We start from the raw sequence: 21,510 nt of genomic DNA, 5'->3' as shown, positions 1-21,510 counted from the left end.
CCCGCCGAGGAGCGGCGGAGGCTGGTGGCTGCGTCGCCGCGGTCACCCGATACGCCGGCCCTCCGCCCGGGACTCGGGTTGCAGAGGAGGGAGGGAGGTTAGACAGCCTAGTGGAAGCGGGGGAGGGGCTGCGGCTCGGAGGCTAGCCTCCGGTCTCTCTCAGGGTCCTCTCCAGCCCCCCACCCCCAAAAGATCTTGCCTAGGGTGGGGAGAGGAGAGAGTCCTGCTTCCCGACCCGCCGCCCTCTGAGCCCACGGCCTCTCCCCACCAGTCTCAGCTGTGCACTGTTGCCCTCTTAGTTTTCCCATGACTCAATTCCTAGACAAGTCTGGAAGGCCTAGGATGCCTGTTTCTTTGATGGCCTCTGATCCTGCTCTGCTGTGTCTCTGGCCCTGCTCTTTACAAAAATGAGCCTCAGACTCAGCTGTGGGGAATGCAAAGTGTGATAAGCACTAAGTATCAAGTGATGACAAAATTCTGGGCGCAGCCGCTTTTCTCAGTAATTCCAAAGTTTGGGGGCAAGACCCCTCTAAGCTCGGAGATGTGGGCGGGCCCAGAACCCCTCGACCTGGAACAACTGAGTTCACTAAGTCCAGCCTCACTCCTCTTCATCGCTCCAACCCTATCTAGCCTCAAGACACTCCATCTAGGGAGGGCCTCCGCATGCCACAGGCACAGTGCACCTGCGCTGTCTGCCCTACCACCATCCCTGTCCCAGCCCCATTTTAACCTCCACACATACTTGTCCACTCAGGACAATTCTGGCCCACTTGCCATCCAGCCTTGGGGGAAAACACATCTTTGTTCCCCAAAGTTCAGTCAGGATGGGGCAGAGAGCTGGGGGAGGAAGTAGGCCGAATGCCCTGTGAGTGATGTCAAGCCATGCCAATCTGTTGTTAGACTTGAGTTCACTCAGCTAAAACGTCTGGAGCCTTGTCCTTCCCCAAGCAGTCATATTTTTTCTTTTCCTAATTCTTGAAAAAGTCAAGGTTTGCTGCCTTTCCCCAGGGAAAGCAGGGTGCGTGAGGAAGTGAAGCTGGCGCCCATGCTATCCTGCCTCTGCACCTCCTCCATCTCCTACAGCTGAACACCCTCACGTCCAGGCCCCCTCAAGCTGCCCTTTCCCGTTGCAATGCTGACTGCCTGGCCCCTCCTCCCCATTTGAGCCTCAGATGTCTATTTTTCTTCCATGGCAATGTCCTGGCCTGAGCTGGGAGCCCAAGCCCTGTCTAAGTGGGCCCCTGTCTAAGCTGAGATACATCTTCCCATCAGGGAAACTGAGGCTTGATGGGGAAGTGGAATAAATGTCCAGATGCCAACATCCTCTTAAAATGTGAAACTGAGCCTTCGACATAGCAAGAAGGGTGGGAAAGAGACATCATGAAGAACTTCCTGATGGTAACACATCAGGGGAAGGCTGGGTCTGCTCGGAGATGGAAGGTGAGGTGGGGAGAGGGGAATGAAATGATCTATAGTGGGGTGAGAATTGAGTTCAGGGCATAAGAGACCCCTGAAAACCGATAAGAGTGAGGATGGGGGAGGGACTCCAGTTTAAAGGAAAAAAAGAAAACAAAATTTTTTTCAAAACTGAGTATTCCCCCTCAAAAATTTCCTTCCCTAAAGCCAAACCTTGCCACAGGTTTGGGGAGGGAATAGTAGGAATTGGGCAATCAGGGGGAGACCCTGAAAAGTGGGACCCTACCTAAGAGAAAAGGATGCAAAATAAAAATACTGGATATCCCCCTTCAAAAAAAAATCCTCCCCAAAGCCAAACTCGCCATGGGTTTGGGGGGTGGGGTGGAGGTGGGTGACTCACCTGGGCCGGCTGGCCAGCCCCGGAGGGGGCGGAGTCGCCATGGAGGTGGGAGCAGAGGGAGCTGAGGAGGCACACGGGGTCCACGGTCCAGCCGCCAACCTGTGTGTGCGAAGCGGGGGACACCCCATTAGGGGGAGCGGGCAGGAGCCGCTGGGGGCTGTGATGGGGAGGATAGGGCATTCCTGGGGCAAGCTTTGGCACAGAGCTCACACCACAGAGGAATCCTGCAACACTGGCTATTTCCTTAGCAAAGTTGGGTCTCTAACTAGAGCCCTCAGTTTGTTTCTGGAAGTTTCTTTCCCGTCAGACTGGGGTCTCCTTGAGCCTAGTGGAGGGCCTTCCCCATCAGATACTCCTAAGGTCCTTTTCTTCCATTCTTGACCGTCTCCCCGTACACTCTGCCAGGGGGCTGCTCCTCACCTCTTCCCTCCTCCAGCTCTTCATTCCCTCTTCACTGAAGATGTCACCCATGCGCAGGGGTCCTCCCCCCAGTGTGCCTCTGTCCCAACAGCACCTTCTTCCCTGCCATCTCAGAGGAAGCAACTCTCTTCTCTCACCCAAGGCCACACCACCCCTAATGCTCAAAGCCCATCCCTTTCTGATTCCCCCAGGACCTTTCCCCCATGACCCTCTTCCCCCTCAGACATCAATCCCTCAAATTCATTCATCTTCACTCATTTCCACATTTACTGAGCCAGCACTACAGTTTAGTCACAAGCATTTCGTGGCAAGTGAACTGGCCCTAGGTCCTACTCACTTACACTCTAAGGGAGGGAATGAATGAATAAATGAATGAATGAATGAATAAAAGAATGAATTTGAGAGTGAATGGCAGTGCTTTGATTCATTCACAGTATTTACCGAGTGCCTGCTTGGTGCCAGAGAACATGCCAGACACAGATGAGGCCCTCAGACGTGCCCACATCTTCTCTCACAGCCCCGCTGCCCCTTGAGGCTGTCTTCATCTTTTTCTGGCCAAACTTTCCTAGACAGGTATACAGCCAAGTGTCCTGTTCCCTCACCACCTTCAGTCTCCTCTGAAACTAGCCATTACCTCACCACACCATGAGAAACGCGCTCTCAATCCCCTCTGGACCCATAGATCCTGAGCAGTCCCGAAGACTTTAAACCATCTCTCTTGACTTCTGAAGTGCAAAGGACCCTTCTGCTGGGCCTTTCTCCTCTTCCTCACAATGCAGAACTGTTCCTGGTTCCCCCTCCCCCTACCATAATGGACCCTCTTCCCCTCTCAGACTCCATTCTGCCTTGGTGTCCACACTTCTGTGCCCGGTCCCACTTCTATTCTGTCCTGATTGTACTCAATCTTCCTCCTGAAGCTGTGGTCCCTTCAGAGTCCTGAGCTATGCAAATAGTGCCTAATGGACATTGCTTTGAGTGCCCTACCCACTCCTCAAACTCATTGCCCATATTCTTGTCCCCCAAACCCCAAACATTCCCTCCCAACACCCGCATTTCTCCCCAAGGCACCAACATCTCCCTGTCACCCAGGAGGTTTTTCTGGCTTTGCCTCCTAGATCCAGGCAGCAAACAAGCCTTGCTCAGTCCTCCTTCCAACTCCCCATGCTTTTCCCTTTGTCCTCTATGACATATGCGCTTCTTCCTCTCCTCCTGCCTCCAGCCCCCCTTTTATCCCCTCCTATTCACCATGAAGAACAACCATGACCCTTCTAGCCACCGCCATCTGGCCCCACTTTCCCAGTCTTCCCTCACGCTTCCCTCCACCCCCAGCCTGAGCCTTCTGCACCAGCCAGGTGGACTTCTGTGCCAGTCCCCAAACCAACTATGCTCAGGCCTATGCTCACCTCCCCTCCCCAACTCCTTCTCATCCATCCACCTCCTAAAACAACAGTCTCTTGATACCTAATCAGTCCTTTTTCATCCTTCTAAGCCTAGTTTAGGTACCTCTTCCTCCAGGAAGCTTTCCCTGACCAGGCCTGCCCACCTGATCTCCCTCCTCCAAACCCTCTCCCAAGTGACTGTGCCCCTGGTATTTAAGTTTAACCATCTTTTCACCCCATCTAGATCACAAATGCCCCTGCCCCTCCTCCCAGGCCAGAGCAAACAGAGGGAACCCCCTGAGGGTGGGGGCCATATCTCCTTCATCTGTAATTCTCCCTTGTCCCAAGTGGAACTCTGCTCCCAGGAGGACTCGAGATCTGGGAAAAGGCAAAGGCCAGACAGAACCTGAGGTGACATCAGGGGGCAGATAAGGTACTAGAAATGCACCTTGTGTCCTTGTTCCCTGCAGTGAGGATGGGGTAAGGACATTCTTTCCTTTCTCCAGCCATACCCAGATGTACCTAGACAGGGAGGACAGAGCAAGACAGGCATGGGACTGACACCCCAAGTCTACTGAAAGGATGCTGATCAGATGTACTTCGGTCACTTCTCCCAGGGAGGACAATGCCCAAGTCTCAGCAGCTAACAAAGTAGGTACCTCATCAATGTAGAACTGTAAGCAGAGGCTAGTCCCAAGAAAGAACTTTCCTACAGACAAGAAGATCATACTTGGATGGAGAGATGCATCCAGGACCCCAAGGATCTGGGAGAAATTAATAAGGAAAGCATCCCCTTTCCCTTATAGAAGGAGATGAGACAGGTTCTGGACTAGAGGCAAGAGACCCAACTCCTTTCTAAGCCTTAATGATGGCAGGAGAGAAACCAAGGCACAGAGAGAGGTGGCCTTTAGCTCAAAGTCACACAGCGAGTCTTGGGGAAGGAAGGAGGGCAGGAAAAAGGCCCCAGGAGTTCTGGGCTCTGTTCTTGCCAGGCCTGGGAACACATCAGATCCAGCCTACTGAGGCTCCCACTGGGCGCCAACCCTGTGTCTCAACTCCACCTCTGGATGGACCTTCAGGTTCAGAAGTCAGTCCCCAAGGTCTCCCCTCTTCCTTCCCATCCCTCCCTTGACCTCCAAGATATGCCTTCCTGCTCCTCTGCCCAGTCCAACAGCCTGAGTTAGAGGCTGAGCTCTTTCTGCCAAACCAGACTCTCCTGTTCCAAATCCCAGGACTGCAAGTAGAGGTCTGGAGGCTCCAGAAAAAGTCAACCAGGACAACTTCCCAACTCCTCCATTCCCCCTTCTCTGCCCCAGATGCCCCTCAGAATCTGAATGAACCTAGGAGCAGAGGAGCTCGGGGTCAGGCCAGCTGTCTCGCAGGCTGGCGGTATCCCCCAGCCCCAGCCCGGAGCCCGAAGCCGGCCCCGACTCACCTGCTCTCGCATCCTGTCTTGCTGACCCCGAAGGGCCAGGGCATGCTGCGGGTACTTGCTCTTCAAGTGGTCCATGAAGGCATCGCGCTTGCGGTCGGCGTCAGCCTTCTGGAGCCCGCTGAGCGCCTCCAGGCTCTGAGCGGCAATCACTGTGTGCCGGCGCTCGGACGTGTGCACCAGCCCCACGTTGGAGAAGCGCCGGCCCCCGCTGCCCCCGCCGCCCCCGCCCCCCAGGGTCCGGTACTCCCGCGGGTACTCGGCATCGTCTGCAGACAGCATGGGGGGGCTGCTCCGCTCTGGATCTGCGGGAGGGGAGAGGGGACACGGAGGGGTCACTGTGCAGTCTGGCCTGGGGCTGCCCAGCCCCCACTGGGGTCACTGCGAGGATGGATAGGACCAGGCCTGGCTGGAGGGGAGCGGGGAGAAGGAGCATGGGGTGAGGCAGGGGCTGTCCACCCCACATTAGGGGACAGAAGGAGCAAAAGGAGGGCTGAGGTGGAAGGTTAGCCCAAATCAGAAGGAGGGTGGAGAGCAAGGGCAGGGTCCAGCTTCTTGCTCTTCTGCAGGTGAGTTTGGAGGGATAATGACTGCAGGTGAGGTGCTATCCTTTGAGGTCAAGGAGGGTTTGGAAGTAGGGATCCTGAACACCTCTCTAGCCATACATCCCCTTTCTTTTTCCTAACACTAGTGTGAACAGGTGTGGGAAGGGGCGTTTCCTTTTAGATGCTTCCTGAAAGATGTGGGAAGGAGCCTACGCTGTCTTCCTTTCAAGAGCATCCTCTCAGGAGAGATAGAGGACTCTAGCCTCCTCTCTCAGACTAGCATGTCCAGGACACACTTGTCCTACATGCTGGGCGTTGGCTTAGAAAGCAGCCAGGACTAGGATACATGGGGGTGGTCGTGGTGAGGGCAAAGGTCACACTCAGGGTTTCCCAGGGAGATGGAGGCCCAGGGACTAGGGCATGGGACCATCTTTCCCCTCCCTCTCCAGAGACAGACAGATGGACAGACAGGAGAGGCTGGGCACGGAGAGGACAATGAGAGATGAATTTAGGACACATTCAAAGGCAAAAGAAAGCAGACAGGACCGCTTAAGCCTCCCTCTTGGGGGCACTCTCATAACCCCTCCCCACCTTTTCTTCAGTCTCCGAAACACACACAAGTTCAAGACCTATAAGGGACACACAGGGGACAAAGGACAGTACAGAAGCAAAAAAAAAAAAAAAAAAAGGCCGGGGGTTGAGGTCCCCACCCTGAACTCTGAATCCCTTCCCCACATGCCCACCATCCCTGGGCTCCTGGCCTCCTCAGGCCCAGCCCTGCTGTCCCCCGCCCTCTAGCCTCCATGTTGACTTTCCCATAGCCCATCAGGGGACAGTGGTTCTAGAGTGTCACCCATACCAGGGTTAAGAGGAGTTGCTGGGCTTACCTCAGCCATATTCCTGGGCATATAACAGACTGCTGTCCCACATCCCCAGAAGTCACTCTCACTGGGAGACAAATAGTCTTCCCAGCATACCTCCACCCCCACAATCTGCCAGGCTCAAAACAGTACCCCCCCAGGGTAGTCGAGGTCTGGGGTGTCAGGTACTGTGGCAGACACATGCACCCCCACACCAGGGCTGACTCACAGGGCCAACTGGGGCAAAAGAGGAGGCTGAGGATCCTGGGACCTAGCCAGGTTCCATCCAGCCCAGCCCCTCATCAGCCCGTTCCTACCACACCATTGTTCATCAGGCCTGCTGCCAGGCCTCAGTCACCTCCTGTCCACCAGAGAAGAAAAGAGGAGATTCAGCCACATTTCAGGAAAAGCCACCCCTCGCTCAACGCACATTCCTCCCCGGGCTATGGCTGAGACATGTATATCTGGGGCATAGAGCCCAAGGGGACCTGATACTTCCCACCAAAACCAAGGGAAGAATGGCTTCCATGGACAAAGATTTCTGCAGCTTCCAAGGGCCTGTCTGACTGCCATTATCATGGCCCGCAAGCCTCCCAACACTCCTGCATGTGCGCGCGTGTGTGTGTGTGGAGGGGGCGGTTACTGTGGCCCTATTTCAGAAATGAGGCTACCGAGGTTAGAGAAGTCCAGTGACATGCCCAAAGCCACAGTGATTGGTAGAGGCCAGATTTGACCCCAATACCTATTAGAGTCTTCCCACCTTCTCCTCCACACTTTCCTCTCCAGGCGACAGGTGACAATTATTTATTGATGAAATACTGACAGCCTCCCATAGCATTAGGTGCTCTTTCTTACTTACCTGCTGTCTCCCTACCCTAATGCTGGGTCTGGGGTCCCTGTCTCCTCCCTCCCCCAGGCATCTGTCCCTCTCACCACTGTCACCACCCTCTGTTGTGTTTCCCAAAGTGAAGTCCAGATACACAAGAGATGCCTTTAGGGGAAACATTGTTTTATAGCTTAATAGTTATATTTTCATAAGGATTAGAAAACCCCCAGCCAGAAGGTCGAACCACTGATCTCATGGATGTCATTCCTCGGGGTGGCAGAGAGGTAATGTTTTCTTTCAAGTATATTTATTTAAGTTCAAACCGAGTAATGGAAAACATAGTGAGTTAATATAGTGCAAGGTTCCCTGATAGGGAGGAAATTCGTGAAGACGGCTCCTGACTGAGTCCCTGTCCTTGAGGAGCTGGCGGCTTCCCAAGGTGGCCAGTGAAAGTGGCTGAAAGGAAGTAAGTGATCTGATAATCATCTAGGATGAGAGTGTCCTGGGTACTGGAGAGAGAGCCCCAACCAGAGTCAGGGGGTTGCCTCCCATGAGCCTTAACCTCTTTATTCCATTCACCCTCACTACCAGCTGGAGGTTTGCAACCTCATTGGATACAACTGGGCAGAAAAGACCCTCTGTGGCCTTTCTTTGCCCAGGGGGGATTCTGCCCTTGTTGCTGGAACCCCAGCTCTAGAGGCCAGCCCTGTCTGAGCCAGAGGAACCTCTCCCCTTGTGCCAGACAGATAGACTTGTCATGCCCTCCTGGGGCTCTGGACACACACAGGCGCACTGGGACGTGTCTCCAAGGCTCATCTGCCCTCCTGGGCCCAGAAGAGCTGCTCTTCCCCACCCTACCCTCCATGGCTCCTGGGGGCACAGCAGGGCACCTGAGGTGGGACAGTGTGCCTGCCCGAGTCAGGCAGGGACTATGGGGAGGTGCAGGGTCACCCAGGCTCTTCCTGGTTGAGTAAAGGGGCCGAGGCAGGGCTGGCAGGGAGCGGTCCCAGCTACTAGAGCAGGCGGTGGGCAGGGTGGAGGGGAAGCAGCTGCGGAGAGTGGACGTGTGCTCGCATGCAGCCCTATTGATGACTGCAGTCCCATAAATTTCACACAGGCAGCGGAGGTGGGGAGGGGGCGGCTGAGCAGGCTCCAGCAGACAGTGGAGCAAGAACTAACTCCTCCCCGCCTCCTCCAGGTCAGGGGTGAGGCAAGAGCTGTATCCTGGAGTGTATTGGGGTGGGGGCAGGAGAGACAACGGCTGTCTCTGAAGGGTGGCGGGAAAGATGGGCTTTGATTTGAAAAGCTTTAGAATCTGTTTAGAACCTTCCGGATCCTTGGCTTTATTTAACAAAGACAGAAACTAAGCTAAGGAAGGAGGTGAGGTGCCTGTGTAACCGAGGTATCTTTGCTCTCTGCCCTGTGCATATTTCTCTTCTTTCTGCAGGGCCCAAGTGGGGTTAGGGGTCTCCCCTATTACCTTTAGGAGAAAGAGACCCATGGCGGCTCTGATGACTCGAGCATGGATTGATTTCTCTGAGCCAGCCCAGGCACTTGAAGTCAGAGCACCAGGAGAAAAAAAGAAAAAAAGCAGGCCAGAGACACCCTGGGTTTAGAGTCAGCTCCTTCCCTCAGGGCCCCAGGCTAGCTATCATTTAGTTATCCGTTCTGTCAACAAGTCTCTTTATTCTGGGAGCCTGAGGGTACTAATCTGCAAGACTGGGATATTAACCTCTAAACCCTGCCCCTGTGTGCTGAGTGAGGAGCTGGCAAGACAATGGAAGTGAAAGTACATTGTTTTGAATTAAAGGCATTTCTGGCAGAGAGCTGCTGGGCCCTAGCACAGCCTTCCCATTTCATTACTCCCGTGCCTGCTCCAGCTACCACCAAGCCCTCACAGCGTCCCTGACCCTCTCTGGACTAAGCAGCCCAGTGAAAAGCCCAGGAGATCAATTCCGATCTAGCAAGCAACGAACTCCAGGCACCGCGGCCCTGAGCAGATCAATGTTTCCTGTTCAGTGGCAGGGGAGCAGGGGTCTTCGGGGGATCAGAGAGGACTTAGTGAGAAAGCAGGACTGGGTTCTAGTGGGGCAGGGACATAGGAATGGAAAGACTCTGAGAGAGGCAGAGGCAGGGAGCTCTGAGGGAAGTGGAAGGGTGAGGAGGCCCTGGAGGGGGAGCAGAGTTGGGGTACCCTGGAGAGGGGGTGGGTGTTAGGACTGAAGGCCCCCGAGGAATAGCGCTTGGGGGAGCCGCAGAGATAAGTTGGGGCTGGAAGGTTTACCATCTCTCCAAGGACTCTCACTGTGCAAGGCCGACCATAATTTTTGAGTCAGAGATTCAAACTACACGGAAGATGCCCGGGACTGGTGAAATCCAGCGCAGAATAAGAAGGAAAGGGTGGGGAAGGGGAGCTCTGGTCACCCTCAGCTCAGCCCTCCTAACCTAACCTGGGCAGTGAGGAAGGGAATGCTACCCAGGCCGGGAAGATGGGGGAAGAGGTGGGAGCCCCCCAGTGGCCGGCCGCAGATAAAGGCTCAGGTGCTTAGGAAGAGGGTGACATTGCTATTTGTTCCACCAAGTCCAAATTCCACGTTTACTTATGAGCCTGATTTATTTTTATCCTCCACTGCATTCTTTTACATGAGATCACTGTAACTCATGATGAGAATTAAGATCTTCCAAGTTTTAGTGACACCGTCTGGTAAGCCGTCAAGCCCATCCCCACCTGGCATCTTTACCCAGATGTCACCATCTACTCTGTTCTCTGGCTGCCGATGGGCAACATTCACACATGACATCATCTTCAGAGGAAGAGAATGTGGAGAAGAGGAGAGGGGGAGGGAGAGGGAAGAAAAGAGAGGAAGGGAAGAAATTAGAGGAAAGAGCGAAGCTACAAGCTATGGAAAAGAGAGTAAAGGACTCTGGGGCCCCTGTCGTGAGGACCCCTGGAGATCAGGAGGCTGGTCAAGGTCCCTCCTTGGGGAACTGAGAGGACTCACAGGTGTGTCCCCATCCATTGCCTGGGCAGAGGTGGGGGCTGGGCACCAGCTCAGGGAGGGGTCGGGGTAAATCCAGTGAGGCCTGCAGGCAGGGCAAGGGGAGGGGTGCATGGAGATTTCCGGAAGAGTGGAGGGCCTGGCTCAGACTGCAAAGTGCCTTGCCCAAACACGCACATTTGCAGGTGGAAGCTCCCCCAGTCCCACCATTTATAGCCAAAGTAAGAGGAGCCCAAGTCACCCGGGAGGGACCCAGGGGCAACTGCCACCATCAGTTGTGCTTGACAACTCCATCCTGCTGGATGCCTGCTGCAGTCATGAAGCACACTGTGCGGGGAGGTCGGAGGCCAAAGGTCAAGCTTGGCAGAGGCTCTAGTCACCTGGGTCAAATGAGAGGATCATCTCTTGTCCCACCTCCTGTGAAGGAATCGGCCTCTGTCTTTGGGGGCCCCTCTCTCTGGGCTCCTTGTGTGCCCATACCTCTCCATCCGCGCTGTCTGTCTGTGGGTCCTTGGAGCAGAAGCCCATCTGTGTCTGTTTTCTAAAACCATCTTTTCCGCCCCATACCACAGCAACCAAAGTCATTTTCCGGGCAATTGGCTTTCTGTAAACATTCCTGTGTAATATCCCCCCAAATTGCTAATGCCCAGTGTCCTGTTGAGTCTCCCTGTCACTCCAACCAGAGCCTCAGAGGTGGGGTGAGCGGTGGGGGGGAAGGGCAATCAGAGGGGAGGAGGCAGCTGGACTGAGAATTAGAGCCCGGGCTTCATGTCCATCTCCTGGAAAGAGGGGAGCCAGAAACCCCATAGCTGCCCCGCGTGTTTCACCATCCCCCACCAACCCAGCACCACCTCCCCTGACTGTCGGCCACCTCGGCACAGCCTGCCTGGGCTGGAAGGAAAGACAGAGAAGATGGGGAAGGGGAACCATGGGAGGGAGGCCTGGGAGGAAAAAGAGCTGACTTGAAAGCATGGAAGAGAAGGTCAGACAATAAAAGTGACTTCCTGGTAACTAGAAGCAGGGACACTAAAGAGGTAGGGGCAAGGCCAGGCAAGTTGCCATCAGAGTCCCCGGAGAAGGTCAGCTCTCCTCCCCTGAGGTTGAGAAGAGGGAAGAGGCCAGGTGGAACCCATCCCTCCAAGACGGACCACTACCTGGCTCTGCAGTGGTGGGCGGGAGGTGGGTAAGGCAAAAGGGTGTCAAAGGCACAGTGGTCCTTGGCTGGTGACACACCTGAGCTCCCCTCCCCAGCCTCCAGCACTGATCCACAGAACCACCGTGAGGGGCCTGGGTCAGGTTGATTCTCCTCGAAGTACAGCAAGGGAAACTGAGGACTAGAGAGGATGAGTAATTTAACAAGACTCACAGTGTGGACACCCTTCCCCCAGGCTAGGCAGGAAGAGGGGAAATAGGGCTGTTCACGACCCTCTGGTCTCTTCCACTCCCATGTCCAGGGAGCCCTGCTACCTCCCAGCCCCCAGGGAAGCTGGACATCTAGATTCAGGTGGGCTGGGAGGTGAGACATACGTCAGAGCCTAGAGGGAGCCAAGAGGCAGGGGAGGGTGCGGGGCACTGCCAGTCACAGCTTCATGCAGGAAGAAAAATACAAACCAATTTGTGCAGATTTAAAACCCACGGAAGGCCACTTAGTTGGTAAACGAGTCAGAATCTAATTAAAGGACCTCCGTCAGGACTGGGGGAGGAGAGCTCACCTGCCTAGGAGGAGCTGCTGCACAGAGGGAGGCTGGGAGCCTGGGCCTCAGTAGCTCCCAGTAGAGCTTCTAGAGCTTTCCCCAGGGAGAGAGAATTTGAGAGAGAGGGTGAGAGAGGGTGCTGGGTATCCTGGGTGGGACGGGGGCACTGTCCCGGCCAGACGCTGTCTCTCCAAGTGTTTCCTCCTCACCATCCCTGGGCCGACTCTACCTGCTGATTCTGTCCGCTTGCTCAGAGGGCACCCGCAGGGCAAGGCCTCGTCCCTCAAACTGGGCACATGTTTCCTCCATCAGACTAGGGACTCACCTAGGACACAGCCTTGTCTTCTCCTCAGATCAGACACTCCCTAAAGGCTGGGCCTGGGCCTCCTCTCAAGGGCACTAGGGTAAGGCCCCTGTTTACCTCATTAGGTTGGAAGCTCCTTCAGACTGGGGCCTCCTTGATAGCAGAGGTACCACTCCATTCAGACTGGGTGGTCTTGCGAGGTAAGGAGAGAGATCCACAAGCCACCTCGGGAGTGGGGTTGGGGCCTGGGGATAGTCAAAGATGGCAGGCTTGGCCTCAATGCCATCTCTGTCAGCTGCCCTAATCTGGAGTCCTGCTCCCTTTTACCTGCTGCCCTCTGTCCCCGCTACTCCCCACGTCCACAAGCCGCACAGCACAGCAGCCCTCTAACCCCTCAGGTCTTATCTCCGAGGCAGGGAGGAGCGATGTCTTGAGACTGTTCTGCTCACCCTTCTCTGCACCTTGAAAACCGTGCTCTCTCCACAACCCAACGCCTTTCACAGGAAGGAAACTGAGGCCCAGATTGTAAACCTGACCGGTCATACAGGCGCTGAAGGCAGAGCCAGAAGTGGAACATGGGCATCCTGGCCCCCAGGGACAAGGATTTTTTTCCATTCCACTATGCCACTTCTCAGAAAGCAATTGCCAGGGGAGCCCCTCTCCAGGTGGTAGGCCCCCCGAGGGCACAGACTAACAACCTCCTTAGGAGAAATCAGCAGCAAGATGGAAAACATGTCATAGAACCCTGGGCCCCAAAGAGAGAAGAGCTGTGGGTCACAGCCCAGCCACACCCCCAGGTGCCCACACAGCCCGGCGAGACACTCATCACACAGAAATCAGGGTCCCTACACGGCGTCCTGACCACACTCTTCAGACAAGGCCCCCCTCCCTGCAAAAGAGCCAACAAGCCAGCCCCACGCCCAGATTTTCAGATAGGCAACCCTCCCTCTTCTCCCTGCACCCCCATTTCAAGCAGGCAAAGCTATGGCATTATCAAAAATTGCTGGATTTGGGGATGAGGAAGCTCTTTTCAAACCCAGCTCTCCATTGACTAGTTGTGTGACCTTGAGCAGGTCAGCAGGCTCTCTGCGCTTCGGTCCTCTCATTTTTTTTTTTTTTAATAAAACAAAACAAAACAAAACAACAAAAAACCTAGTAACACTTAGACAGGTGTGCAGGTTGTGCACTGCACAAAGGCACCAACCTAGGGAACAAGTGGGGGACAGTTCCTTCCTGATCTGCCCCAGTTGCCTGATTTCCTTTCAGGACACTGTCAGAATTTTATCAGACCCAGGACTGTAGGATTTTGATTTCTAGCTACTAATGAAGATCTGGCTAATTGGCTTCCCAAGGAAGGGAGGGGGCGGAGATGCAGAGGGAAGCATGTCACCCCAGTCTGAAGCCTTTGCTGGAAAAGCTGGGAACAGCCCTGGCGTGTGCCCACACAGCACTGCGTTAACAAGCTTACTCCAGAATGGCATCTCTACCATCACGCGCCCGGGGAGGCTGTCCTGTCAGCTCCACATCTCCTTGGAGAGGCAGCGGAGAGGAACACAGGCGGGAGGAAGGGAAGGAGAGAACACAAGAGGGTGGGAAGAGAGGGAGGTAGGCGCCCATTTGCCCGGCTCTGCCACCACTCCAAGGAGGCTTCTAGAGCTCCTTCTCTCCCAAGGGGCAGTCCAGCCTCAGGGTGCAAAGGCCAGGGCAGCAGGTGTGGGCAAAGGAACCTTTTCTAAGACCCTAAAGCTTGCCCATAGGGAGGCATCCTGTTTCCAGGGAGAGAGACTCCAATTTGTTGGAAGCGAGGGGTGGAAGCTCCATCCATCACCCCGTCCCACCACAGGACAGTGTTGTTAACACCCAGTAATCATAAATGTTGGGCAGGAGCCTCAGCCTGGCTGGACCCCTTCATATCCTCCTCAGAGACACCATCCTTCATGGGGTTGGGCTCTCTCTAGGAAGCCTTTGCTTTGCCAGCCCCTAGACAGCTCCCTCAGTTACCAGAACGATCAGGGTCCTGCTGCCTCCAGATTCCAAGCACACGCTCAGTCACTTAGGCACAGACTTCTGCTCACTCACACTTCTATCATACTTGGCCACTGTGGCAATGCCCCACATGCTCACCTACATATGCCCAGTCACAAATTGCCTTACGTGTACCCCCCACATGAGGGGCACACACACACACAGAGGCACACCCAAACCTGGGCAGCTCTGGGGTTACCACACAGATACCTCCCCTGATTCATCACTCTGCCATCTAAGATGCCACAAGGACAAAGTGCTGTGCCCATGCACACACATCATGTACATTCAAGACCCTCCTCGAGAGACTGCAGTGCATCTGGGGGCTCCCACAAGTGTGAAGTTGATGCATCTCCAGTTGGGGACCCCATTCGCCCACCCTGAATCCAGCTGCATCTTCTCAGGGAGGCAGATTCCTCGGCCCCTCTCCTACTTTGTCAAGTTCAGAGTTTCCTTGTTGAAGTGTTTACATTCTGTCTTAAAATAGAGGGATGAGCCCAATGATCTCAAGGCCACTCCACTCTGACCACTACTCAACCGACAATGCAATTAGGCCTGGACTCTCAGCCCTCATTCCGCCTCCACAGATGCTCAGCCTCCTCCACCAGGGTGAGGGGCCAGGGACCCTTTGACCGTTTCCACCTGCCGCCGAAGGGTGAAGGACAGGACCGCTGGGCAACAAGGCTCAGCCCTCACCTCATGGGCTGATTACTGCCCAGCAAGCCGACCGACCGAGAACGCAATCAAATCTGCATTCCATTATTTTCTCTCCCTACAGATGCTGAGGATAGCACCCGGAGAGCCTGGAGGAGGGGAGGGGAGGGGAAGTAGGAGTTTGGAGAAAGCAAGAAGAGGCTCAGCTAGTTTCCTGCCAACCACCAGGTCCAGGCTGACTGGGAAGCCTGATCACATACCAGGGGCGTCTTTCAGAAGTTCTCCCTGTTGTCCAACCAGAACCCTGGCACCAGAGCAGGATCTGGGAGAGTGGAGCACAGGCTGGAAGGCAGGGGAGAAATAAACAGTCTCCCCTTCCATCTGCAAAAAACTCAAAGACTCTATCATTCTCTTTTCAGTCAAATTCACTCACCCATCTTTAGTGATGAGGTTTATACCCAGTATCAGGCTTCCTGGATGCCATGGGAAATATGGACCAGCCATGAATGACACCACTCCCGATAACCCCACACACTTAAGAGAGTCTTCAAGGGTTCTTAGAGCCCTTCTCATTCAATTCTCAGGGTCACCCTAGGAGGTTGCCCCACCCCATTTTACAGGAAGTGGAGGTTCAGAAAGGGGTAACTTGTCCAAGGTCAGAGGTGAGCCTGATCTCAACTGCAGGAGTTCTCAGGCCAGAAACCCCTTTTTTCTCCACACTCTGCTGCCCCTGAGGAAGATGCTGATTCTGCCACCAAGGCATCCCTGAGTCATTGTCCAAGCCATTGGGCCAAAGCCCCTTGCGTCTCCTCAGTCTGTCCAACTCCCTGAGAAGGGAACACTTGAACAGCCCTCCACCCCAGTAAAGCACAGAGACCCTCAATTCCATCCTCATCATAGAGACTTCGCACTGGAAGAGCCGAGGGACTCTTCCCCTGGGCAGGGCTGAGGGGCGGGAGGAGGGGCAGGGAGCAGAGCTGCCTCAGAGCCACAGAAGCCTGGGCTGGGAGGAGGTCTCACAGTCCTGAAAGAACCTCTGGGGAACCTACTTTTCCATGGCCCTCTTCTCACTACTCAGCTGGGTACCGAGTCCTTCCAACCCCTGCCACGGTCTGTGCCAAGACAGGAAAACAAGTCCTCCCTACTTCAGGAATGCAATTCCAGCCAGGGCTTGGATACTTCATTCTCCAAGAATGAAGAACTCATAACATCCATGGTACCAATCATCTTGTGGGGCTCCTCCTTCCTTAAAATGAGCCAGAGTCTGTGCCCATGGTCCTCAGAGGGGACTAGGGACAGGTCATGACCTTCCTTGCCTCCTGTTCCTCACTCTCAGGCCTCCCCTGACCTTGGGCCTTGGGGGCCAATGTGATTCCTCCTGCCTGGGATGGGTGACTCTCCTGGCAAGGTAAGCTGAACCTGTCTGCTCCTTCCAGGCACTTCTATTTGCCCTCACTGCCTGGCCTTGCTAATGTAATTCGGGGAGACTGCTCTGGGTCTTAACCCCTTCCTAGCAACTATGCCCCTCATAGATCTAGCAAGGCAGATACAAGCTCCAGGCACCAAAGGGTGTGCCCAGAAGTGGGCAGCCTGCTGGTTTATGGCCTGAGGCTCTGGATGCCCGGTCTAGCAGTCAGCCGTCCAGGGGTATAGCCCAGCCACTTTGAGGACTGGAAAACCACAGCCCACACGATAATACCTGATGCATTAACCACACAGTGCTTCCTCCCTGCTAACCTACTTCCTCCTCCCCAGTACTGACCCTGCCCTGCTGCCAGAGGGCCCCAGGCTTGGAAGGAATGGTTCTGCTACCCCCAGCTGCTTTCCTCACGGTGCCCCTTGTCTGTATCCCATGCTTGCGCAGTGGCTAATTCTGGCGTCTCATCAGACAGTAATTATGGGGGAATCAGCAGTGCTGTCATCTCTGCAGCTCGGCACCTGTCACCACGCTGCCTTCCCTAGGCTGCTGGGATGGGGCCGGAAGCTGAGGGGGGTGCACTGGAGTGAGAGGCGCCTGGTCCCTCATTGCCTCCACAGCCCTCACCTCCTTCAACCCACCTCCCCACGAAGCATGCAATGCATGTCAAACAGGTGGCCACTAGCCTTCCTGTTATCCCAAGGCAGGTACTGAATGCATGTGTCATGTGTCACATGTATACACGCCCATGACCAAACAGAGAAGGAAGGACACAGCAAGCCAAAACTCAAATCTTGCCATGGCTACTTCCCATACGTGTAACCTTGAACAAGTCATTTTACTTCTCTGGATGTCAGTTTCTCCAATGGCAAAATGGGGAAAATGGTTCCTGCCTTGGGAAAAATGGGAAGAAATAAGTTATATAAAGTATCTAGCACAGTGCCTGGCACATTTATGATCAGGTATTCACTCAGCAAACACTTAGTACACGTCTACTATGTGCTGGGCAATGTGGGAACGCCAAGATGAATTAATCATGGTTTAGCAAGGATCACACTGGGGCCACACTGGGACTCAGGCATTCTGGTGGTGTTTTGTTTTGTTTTTGTTTCTTTGAATTGTAATGCCTTTAAGGGGCACATATGCTCTTCTCTTCACCAAAGTCTCCCTATGGTCCTCATCTACCACTTCAACATTTCCTGCCCCCAAGGGCACTGGTTTGCTGCCGCCAAGAGCTAACACGGACTAGTAGGCTCAGTTATGTCCAGAACCAATGACCACAGGAGATTTGACTGTGCCATGGGAGTTTAGAGGGGCCAGCCAGTGGTAGTTGGAGGGGGGGGGGCACTTCAAGGAGGTGCTGGCTAAAGGAGGACCAGGTATAGGAGGTGACAAAGGTACAGTGTTCCTGGAAGAGGAGTCACAGAAGCAGACTTACAGAGATAAAGGCCAGGCCTAAGGGAAGCTGGTGGAGACAAACACATCTCAGAGGGTCCTTCCTGCCATTAGATCTCCAAGCCCCAGGCCACAGCATCTCTCACTCCTCCAGAACCTTCCAGAATGCTTTCCTAGGTGGCCTTAATGGTAGAGCTACAGTGTAAGACCGCTTCCTCCTGCCTCACAACCAAACAGCATCTACTGTCACAACCAAGTCATTGATTCGCTTACCTGTCCCCACAGGTCCTTTATCCCAGGTGGAGAGGAACTCTGCTAGAACCAAAAGGTCTGCTAATAGGAACCCTCTAACCTCTAGTCTTCCACCCTGCCCCGCCCCCACTCCAGGGTCTAGGAGCCTCTGAGACTCCCTGGGGACAGACCCGGGAATGGGGTTGGGGGAGGAAGGTGGAGATGAACCTCAGAGTCAATTCTTTATGGCATGAACCACAGAGGAACCCTGTTTGCAGGAGCGCAGAAGTGAGGCGAAGGCCTCATCACTCTACGTACAGCATGAGGGACTGAGGCTAGACCTAAGAAAGGCTTCAGGAGGAAGGCAGAACGGAAGGACGGGGAGCAGGGCTGAGGCTGCCATGATGGAAAATCTGTGTGACCTTGGCATGTTATTTAACCTCTCTGGTCTGTCTCCTCCTCTGTAAACAGAGATAGAAGCATCGAGCTCATAGGATGGTTGTGAGGATGAAATGAACTAATACATGGACAGAGCTTAACCCAGCATATATGGCTCATGTATTATGGATCGTTAGTATGTGTGTTATTACCGGAGATGACTTTTTCCCCCAAAACTCAGCAACAACTAAATGAGCCGCTGACCTCTCTACTCCCTTCTCTTTCAGAGTCCACAGAGGGAGCTCAGAGGTCTCTTCTAACCACAGCCAGAATCAGAAGTGAGGGGCTGACCCCACTGCGTCCACCTCCATGGACGCCTCCCCACTCCCACCCCGGGCATTCTAATAACCCTTCATAGCACTTTTCCAAAAACCACCCACATCTCATTCCACTCCGGGTGATAAAGCGGGACGGGGCTGCTCCCCCTCTTTACAGATGTAGAAAGTAAGTCTTAGAAGATATCAAGCTCCCTGCCTCTGGGAGTATTCCAGAAGGGAGCGAGTGAAAAAGGAGAGTATTCAGGACTCCCTCCCTGGTTCCCTGCCCATGGGCCCTCTGCTGTTCGTGTGGGGAGGGGGTCATGGCCTGCATAACCAGGACAGGGCAGAGGGGAAGGGCTGCAGTCTCTAGTCACTTCTGCATTCTCCTGGCAGCAGTGGAGGATGGGGAGGGAGGGGAGCAGTGTGGCTGCTCTTTTAGGAAAACGATAATTTTAATTAAGAGGCAGACGAACGAGAGCTCTGCAGATTGTCTCTAAGCAAAGTTATTAAAAAGCCATCAAGGCGGCAGCAGCCACAATGGCAAGGAGGGCTGCCTCCCCCAGCTGCCTGCCTGGATTGAGGCTAGAGCATCCTTCAGGGAGCTGGAGAAGGGCTGGAGGGCATAAAGTCCAAAACAGCCAAGACGGGGGTTCTGCGGCCTCTCTCCCAAGATGGGGGCAGAGGCAGCACCCAGACACTACTCAGGCACAGCCTGCTCAACCCCAGGGCAGGGCACAGTGGGTGAGGGAAGGACAAAAAGGTAACTACCAATAGGGCAGCCCCTGCTCTGGGTCAGGCCCTGGACCAATCGCTGCTTTTCCTTTACTCTTAACAAGCGTGCCTGGTAAGTTCTTGCACCATTTTACTGGCAAGAACGTGGAGGCTCAGAGAGTGACGGTGGTTTGTCCTAGTTCACACAGCTAGAAAATGGCTTAAGTAAGGACTGGAACCCGGGTCAGGCTGACTCTTAAGTTCAGTATTCCAGGTTGCTGGTTCAGGGCACAGAAGTGCGGGGTGGGCTCCCTGCCCATCCACTCTCCCTTAGCCTGGACTCCCTGAGGCCCTCTGAGGTGGCCTCAGCACTGGCCCAACAATGCTGCTCACAGTCCCCAGGGTCACCAGGGACTTAGGGCCTCGGTCACTATTTACTTGGTGGGGGCACACTATGAGAGGGGTGTCATAGGTTCAAAAGACATTCTATAAGGACATAAAGCATAAAACAGCTGCCTCAGAGAGAGCAGGGGTGGATAAGGACATCAGTGGAGATAGAGTCACAGTCCTGCGGGGGGTGGGGGGGCAAGTATTCTGCAGTCAGCTGGCCAGGCCATGGCCCTAGGCCCCACAGTTGGTGAATTCTGCCAAACCCTTAAGCTCTATTGGCTCACTTATCTTGGACTCAGCCTAGCGCAGTGACTGGCACTGAGAAGGTATTCAATAAATCTTTTTTGAATGAATGAAGGAAGGAAGGAAGGAATGAACAATTGAATAAATGAAATGAGATCACAGGCTTGTGAGTGCCTATAAACAAAGCTGTGTTGAAGTTGGATGTGGTCCCATTCCCCCACCTTCTGGCCATCGAAGAAAGGGCATGCCCCCACATGAGAAGGGCCCCTTGTTCCTGACCCCCTCCCCCAAAGCCACCAGTCCCCTAGGCAGAGGGCTCCTGCCTCCTCCACCCGCCCCAGCCCCAGTTACATGGCAGCTGTGTTGCCAGCGCACACGTACATGCACAAGTGCTTGCACACGCACACTAACTCATATGAACATACACAAACATACATGCACACACAAACACATTCTCTGCCAGGCAAGGTGCCCTCCCCGGAGTCAGGTCTCTGTTGCCCCCTCCCCTGGCAAAGGCCCTCCCCCATTCCTGGCCCTCTTGGCTGGGGAGGGGCATCTGGCTGAGGAGAAGTGGGAGAGGAATGGTGGGGGAGGCCTCCCTCCTGGCTTACTAACCTGGAGACTTTAAACAGAGGGAACAGAGTCCTGGAGGCTTCCCTCCCGCTGCACGCTGGAGCCCTGGGTGAGGGACAGGAAAGGAGGAAAGTCGTGAATGAATGCCCGGAGCCCAGAGCCCAGAGCCAGGGGAGAGGAGCTGGAGAGAGGAGGGGGCTGGGGTGGGGATCCCAAAGTGGGATGGGCAGGGCAGAGGCCTTGGGCCATGGGGGAGGAGGGGGCAAGGACAGCAAGGCAGGGCCTTAGGAGCTGTCCCTTTGGGGGGGTCGCTGGGGGCTGGGAGCAGGCGGGATAGAGACTGGGTGTTGAAGGAAGAGCAGGGGTTGAAGGGGCGGAGACACTGGTGGGAGACAGACAGGAGGACAGACAGCAGGACAACACAGAAAACACAGGGTCCCCCGGACAGACAGCCAACAAGCCAGGCCTGGTTCTCCTCCCAGAAATGGGGCAGACTCTTTCCTGGGATGCCTATGCAAGATCCCGAATTACAGCACCTTAGAGAGCTCCCCAATTAAAGTCACCCCATTTTGGAAGATTGATTGGTTCAGAGTCAGAGTCAGAGGGGCTTGCCATCATTGCTCTGCTGGCAACCCTCTCCCAGCCCAAGAGACCCCAATCTGCTCCACTCACCCACTAACCTTGAGGAAGACCCCCTCCCCTGCCTGTAACAGAGGAAACAGAGGCACTTCACACCCAACAAGCATTCACACATTTGCACAGTGGTCGGGGCTGTGCAGGAGAAACAGCACCCCTGGCCAAAATTCCCTGAAGCCCTGTACCTCACTCCTGCTCTATACCCAACCAACCCTCAAACTGCCAGGGCAGGGTCCCCCTCAGCTGTCCATTATGGCTGCCT

General features: G+C 54.7%; 1 protein-coding gene across 1 annotated transcript in view; it reads right to left on the bottom strand.

Annotated features, from left to right (window-relative positions):
- Nucleotides 1-21,510, bottom strand: part of SRCIN1 (SRC kinase signaling inhibitor 1) — a 65,298-nt gene that overhangs the window by 34,783 nt on the left and 9,005 nt on the right. The window contains exon 2 of the mRNA XM_011384321.2: nucleotides 5,051-5,352. Coding sequence (XP_011382623.1) covers nucleotides 5,051-5,352 — 302 coding nt within the window. The remainder of the gene's footprint in view (nucleotides 1-5,050; nucleotides 5,353-21,510) is intronic.

Source organism: Pteropus vampyrus, unplaced genomic scaffold, assembly GCF_000151845.1.
Source record: "Pteropus vampyrus isolate Shadow unplaced genomic scaffold, Pvam_2.0 Scaffold570, whole genome shotgun sequence".
NCBI classification, from domain to species: domain Eukaryota; kingdom Metazoa; phylum Chordata; class Mammalia; order Chiroptera; family Pteropodidae; genus Pteropus; species Pteropus vampyrus.
The sequence above is the reverse complement of the archived record's forward strand: the minus strand, read 5'-3'. Positions and strand labels throughout refer to the sequence as shown.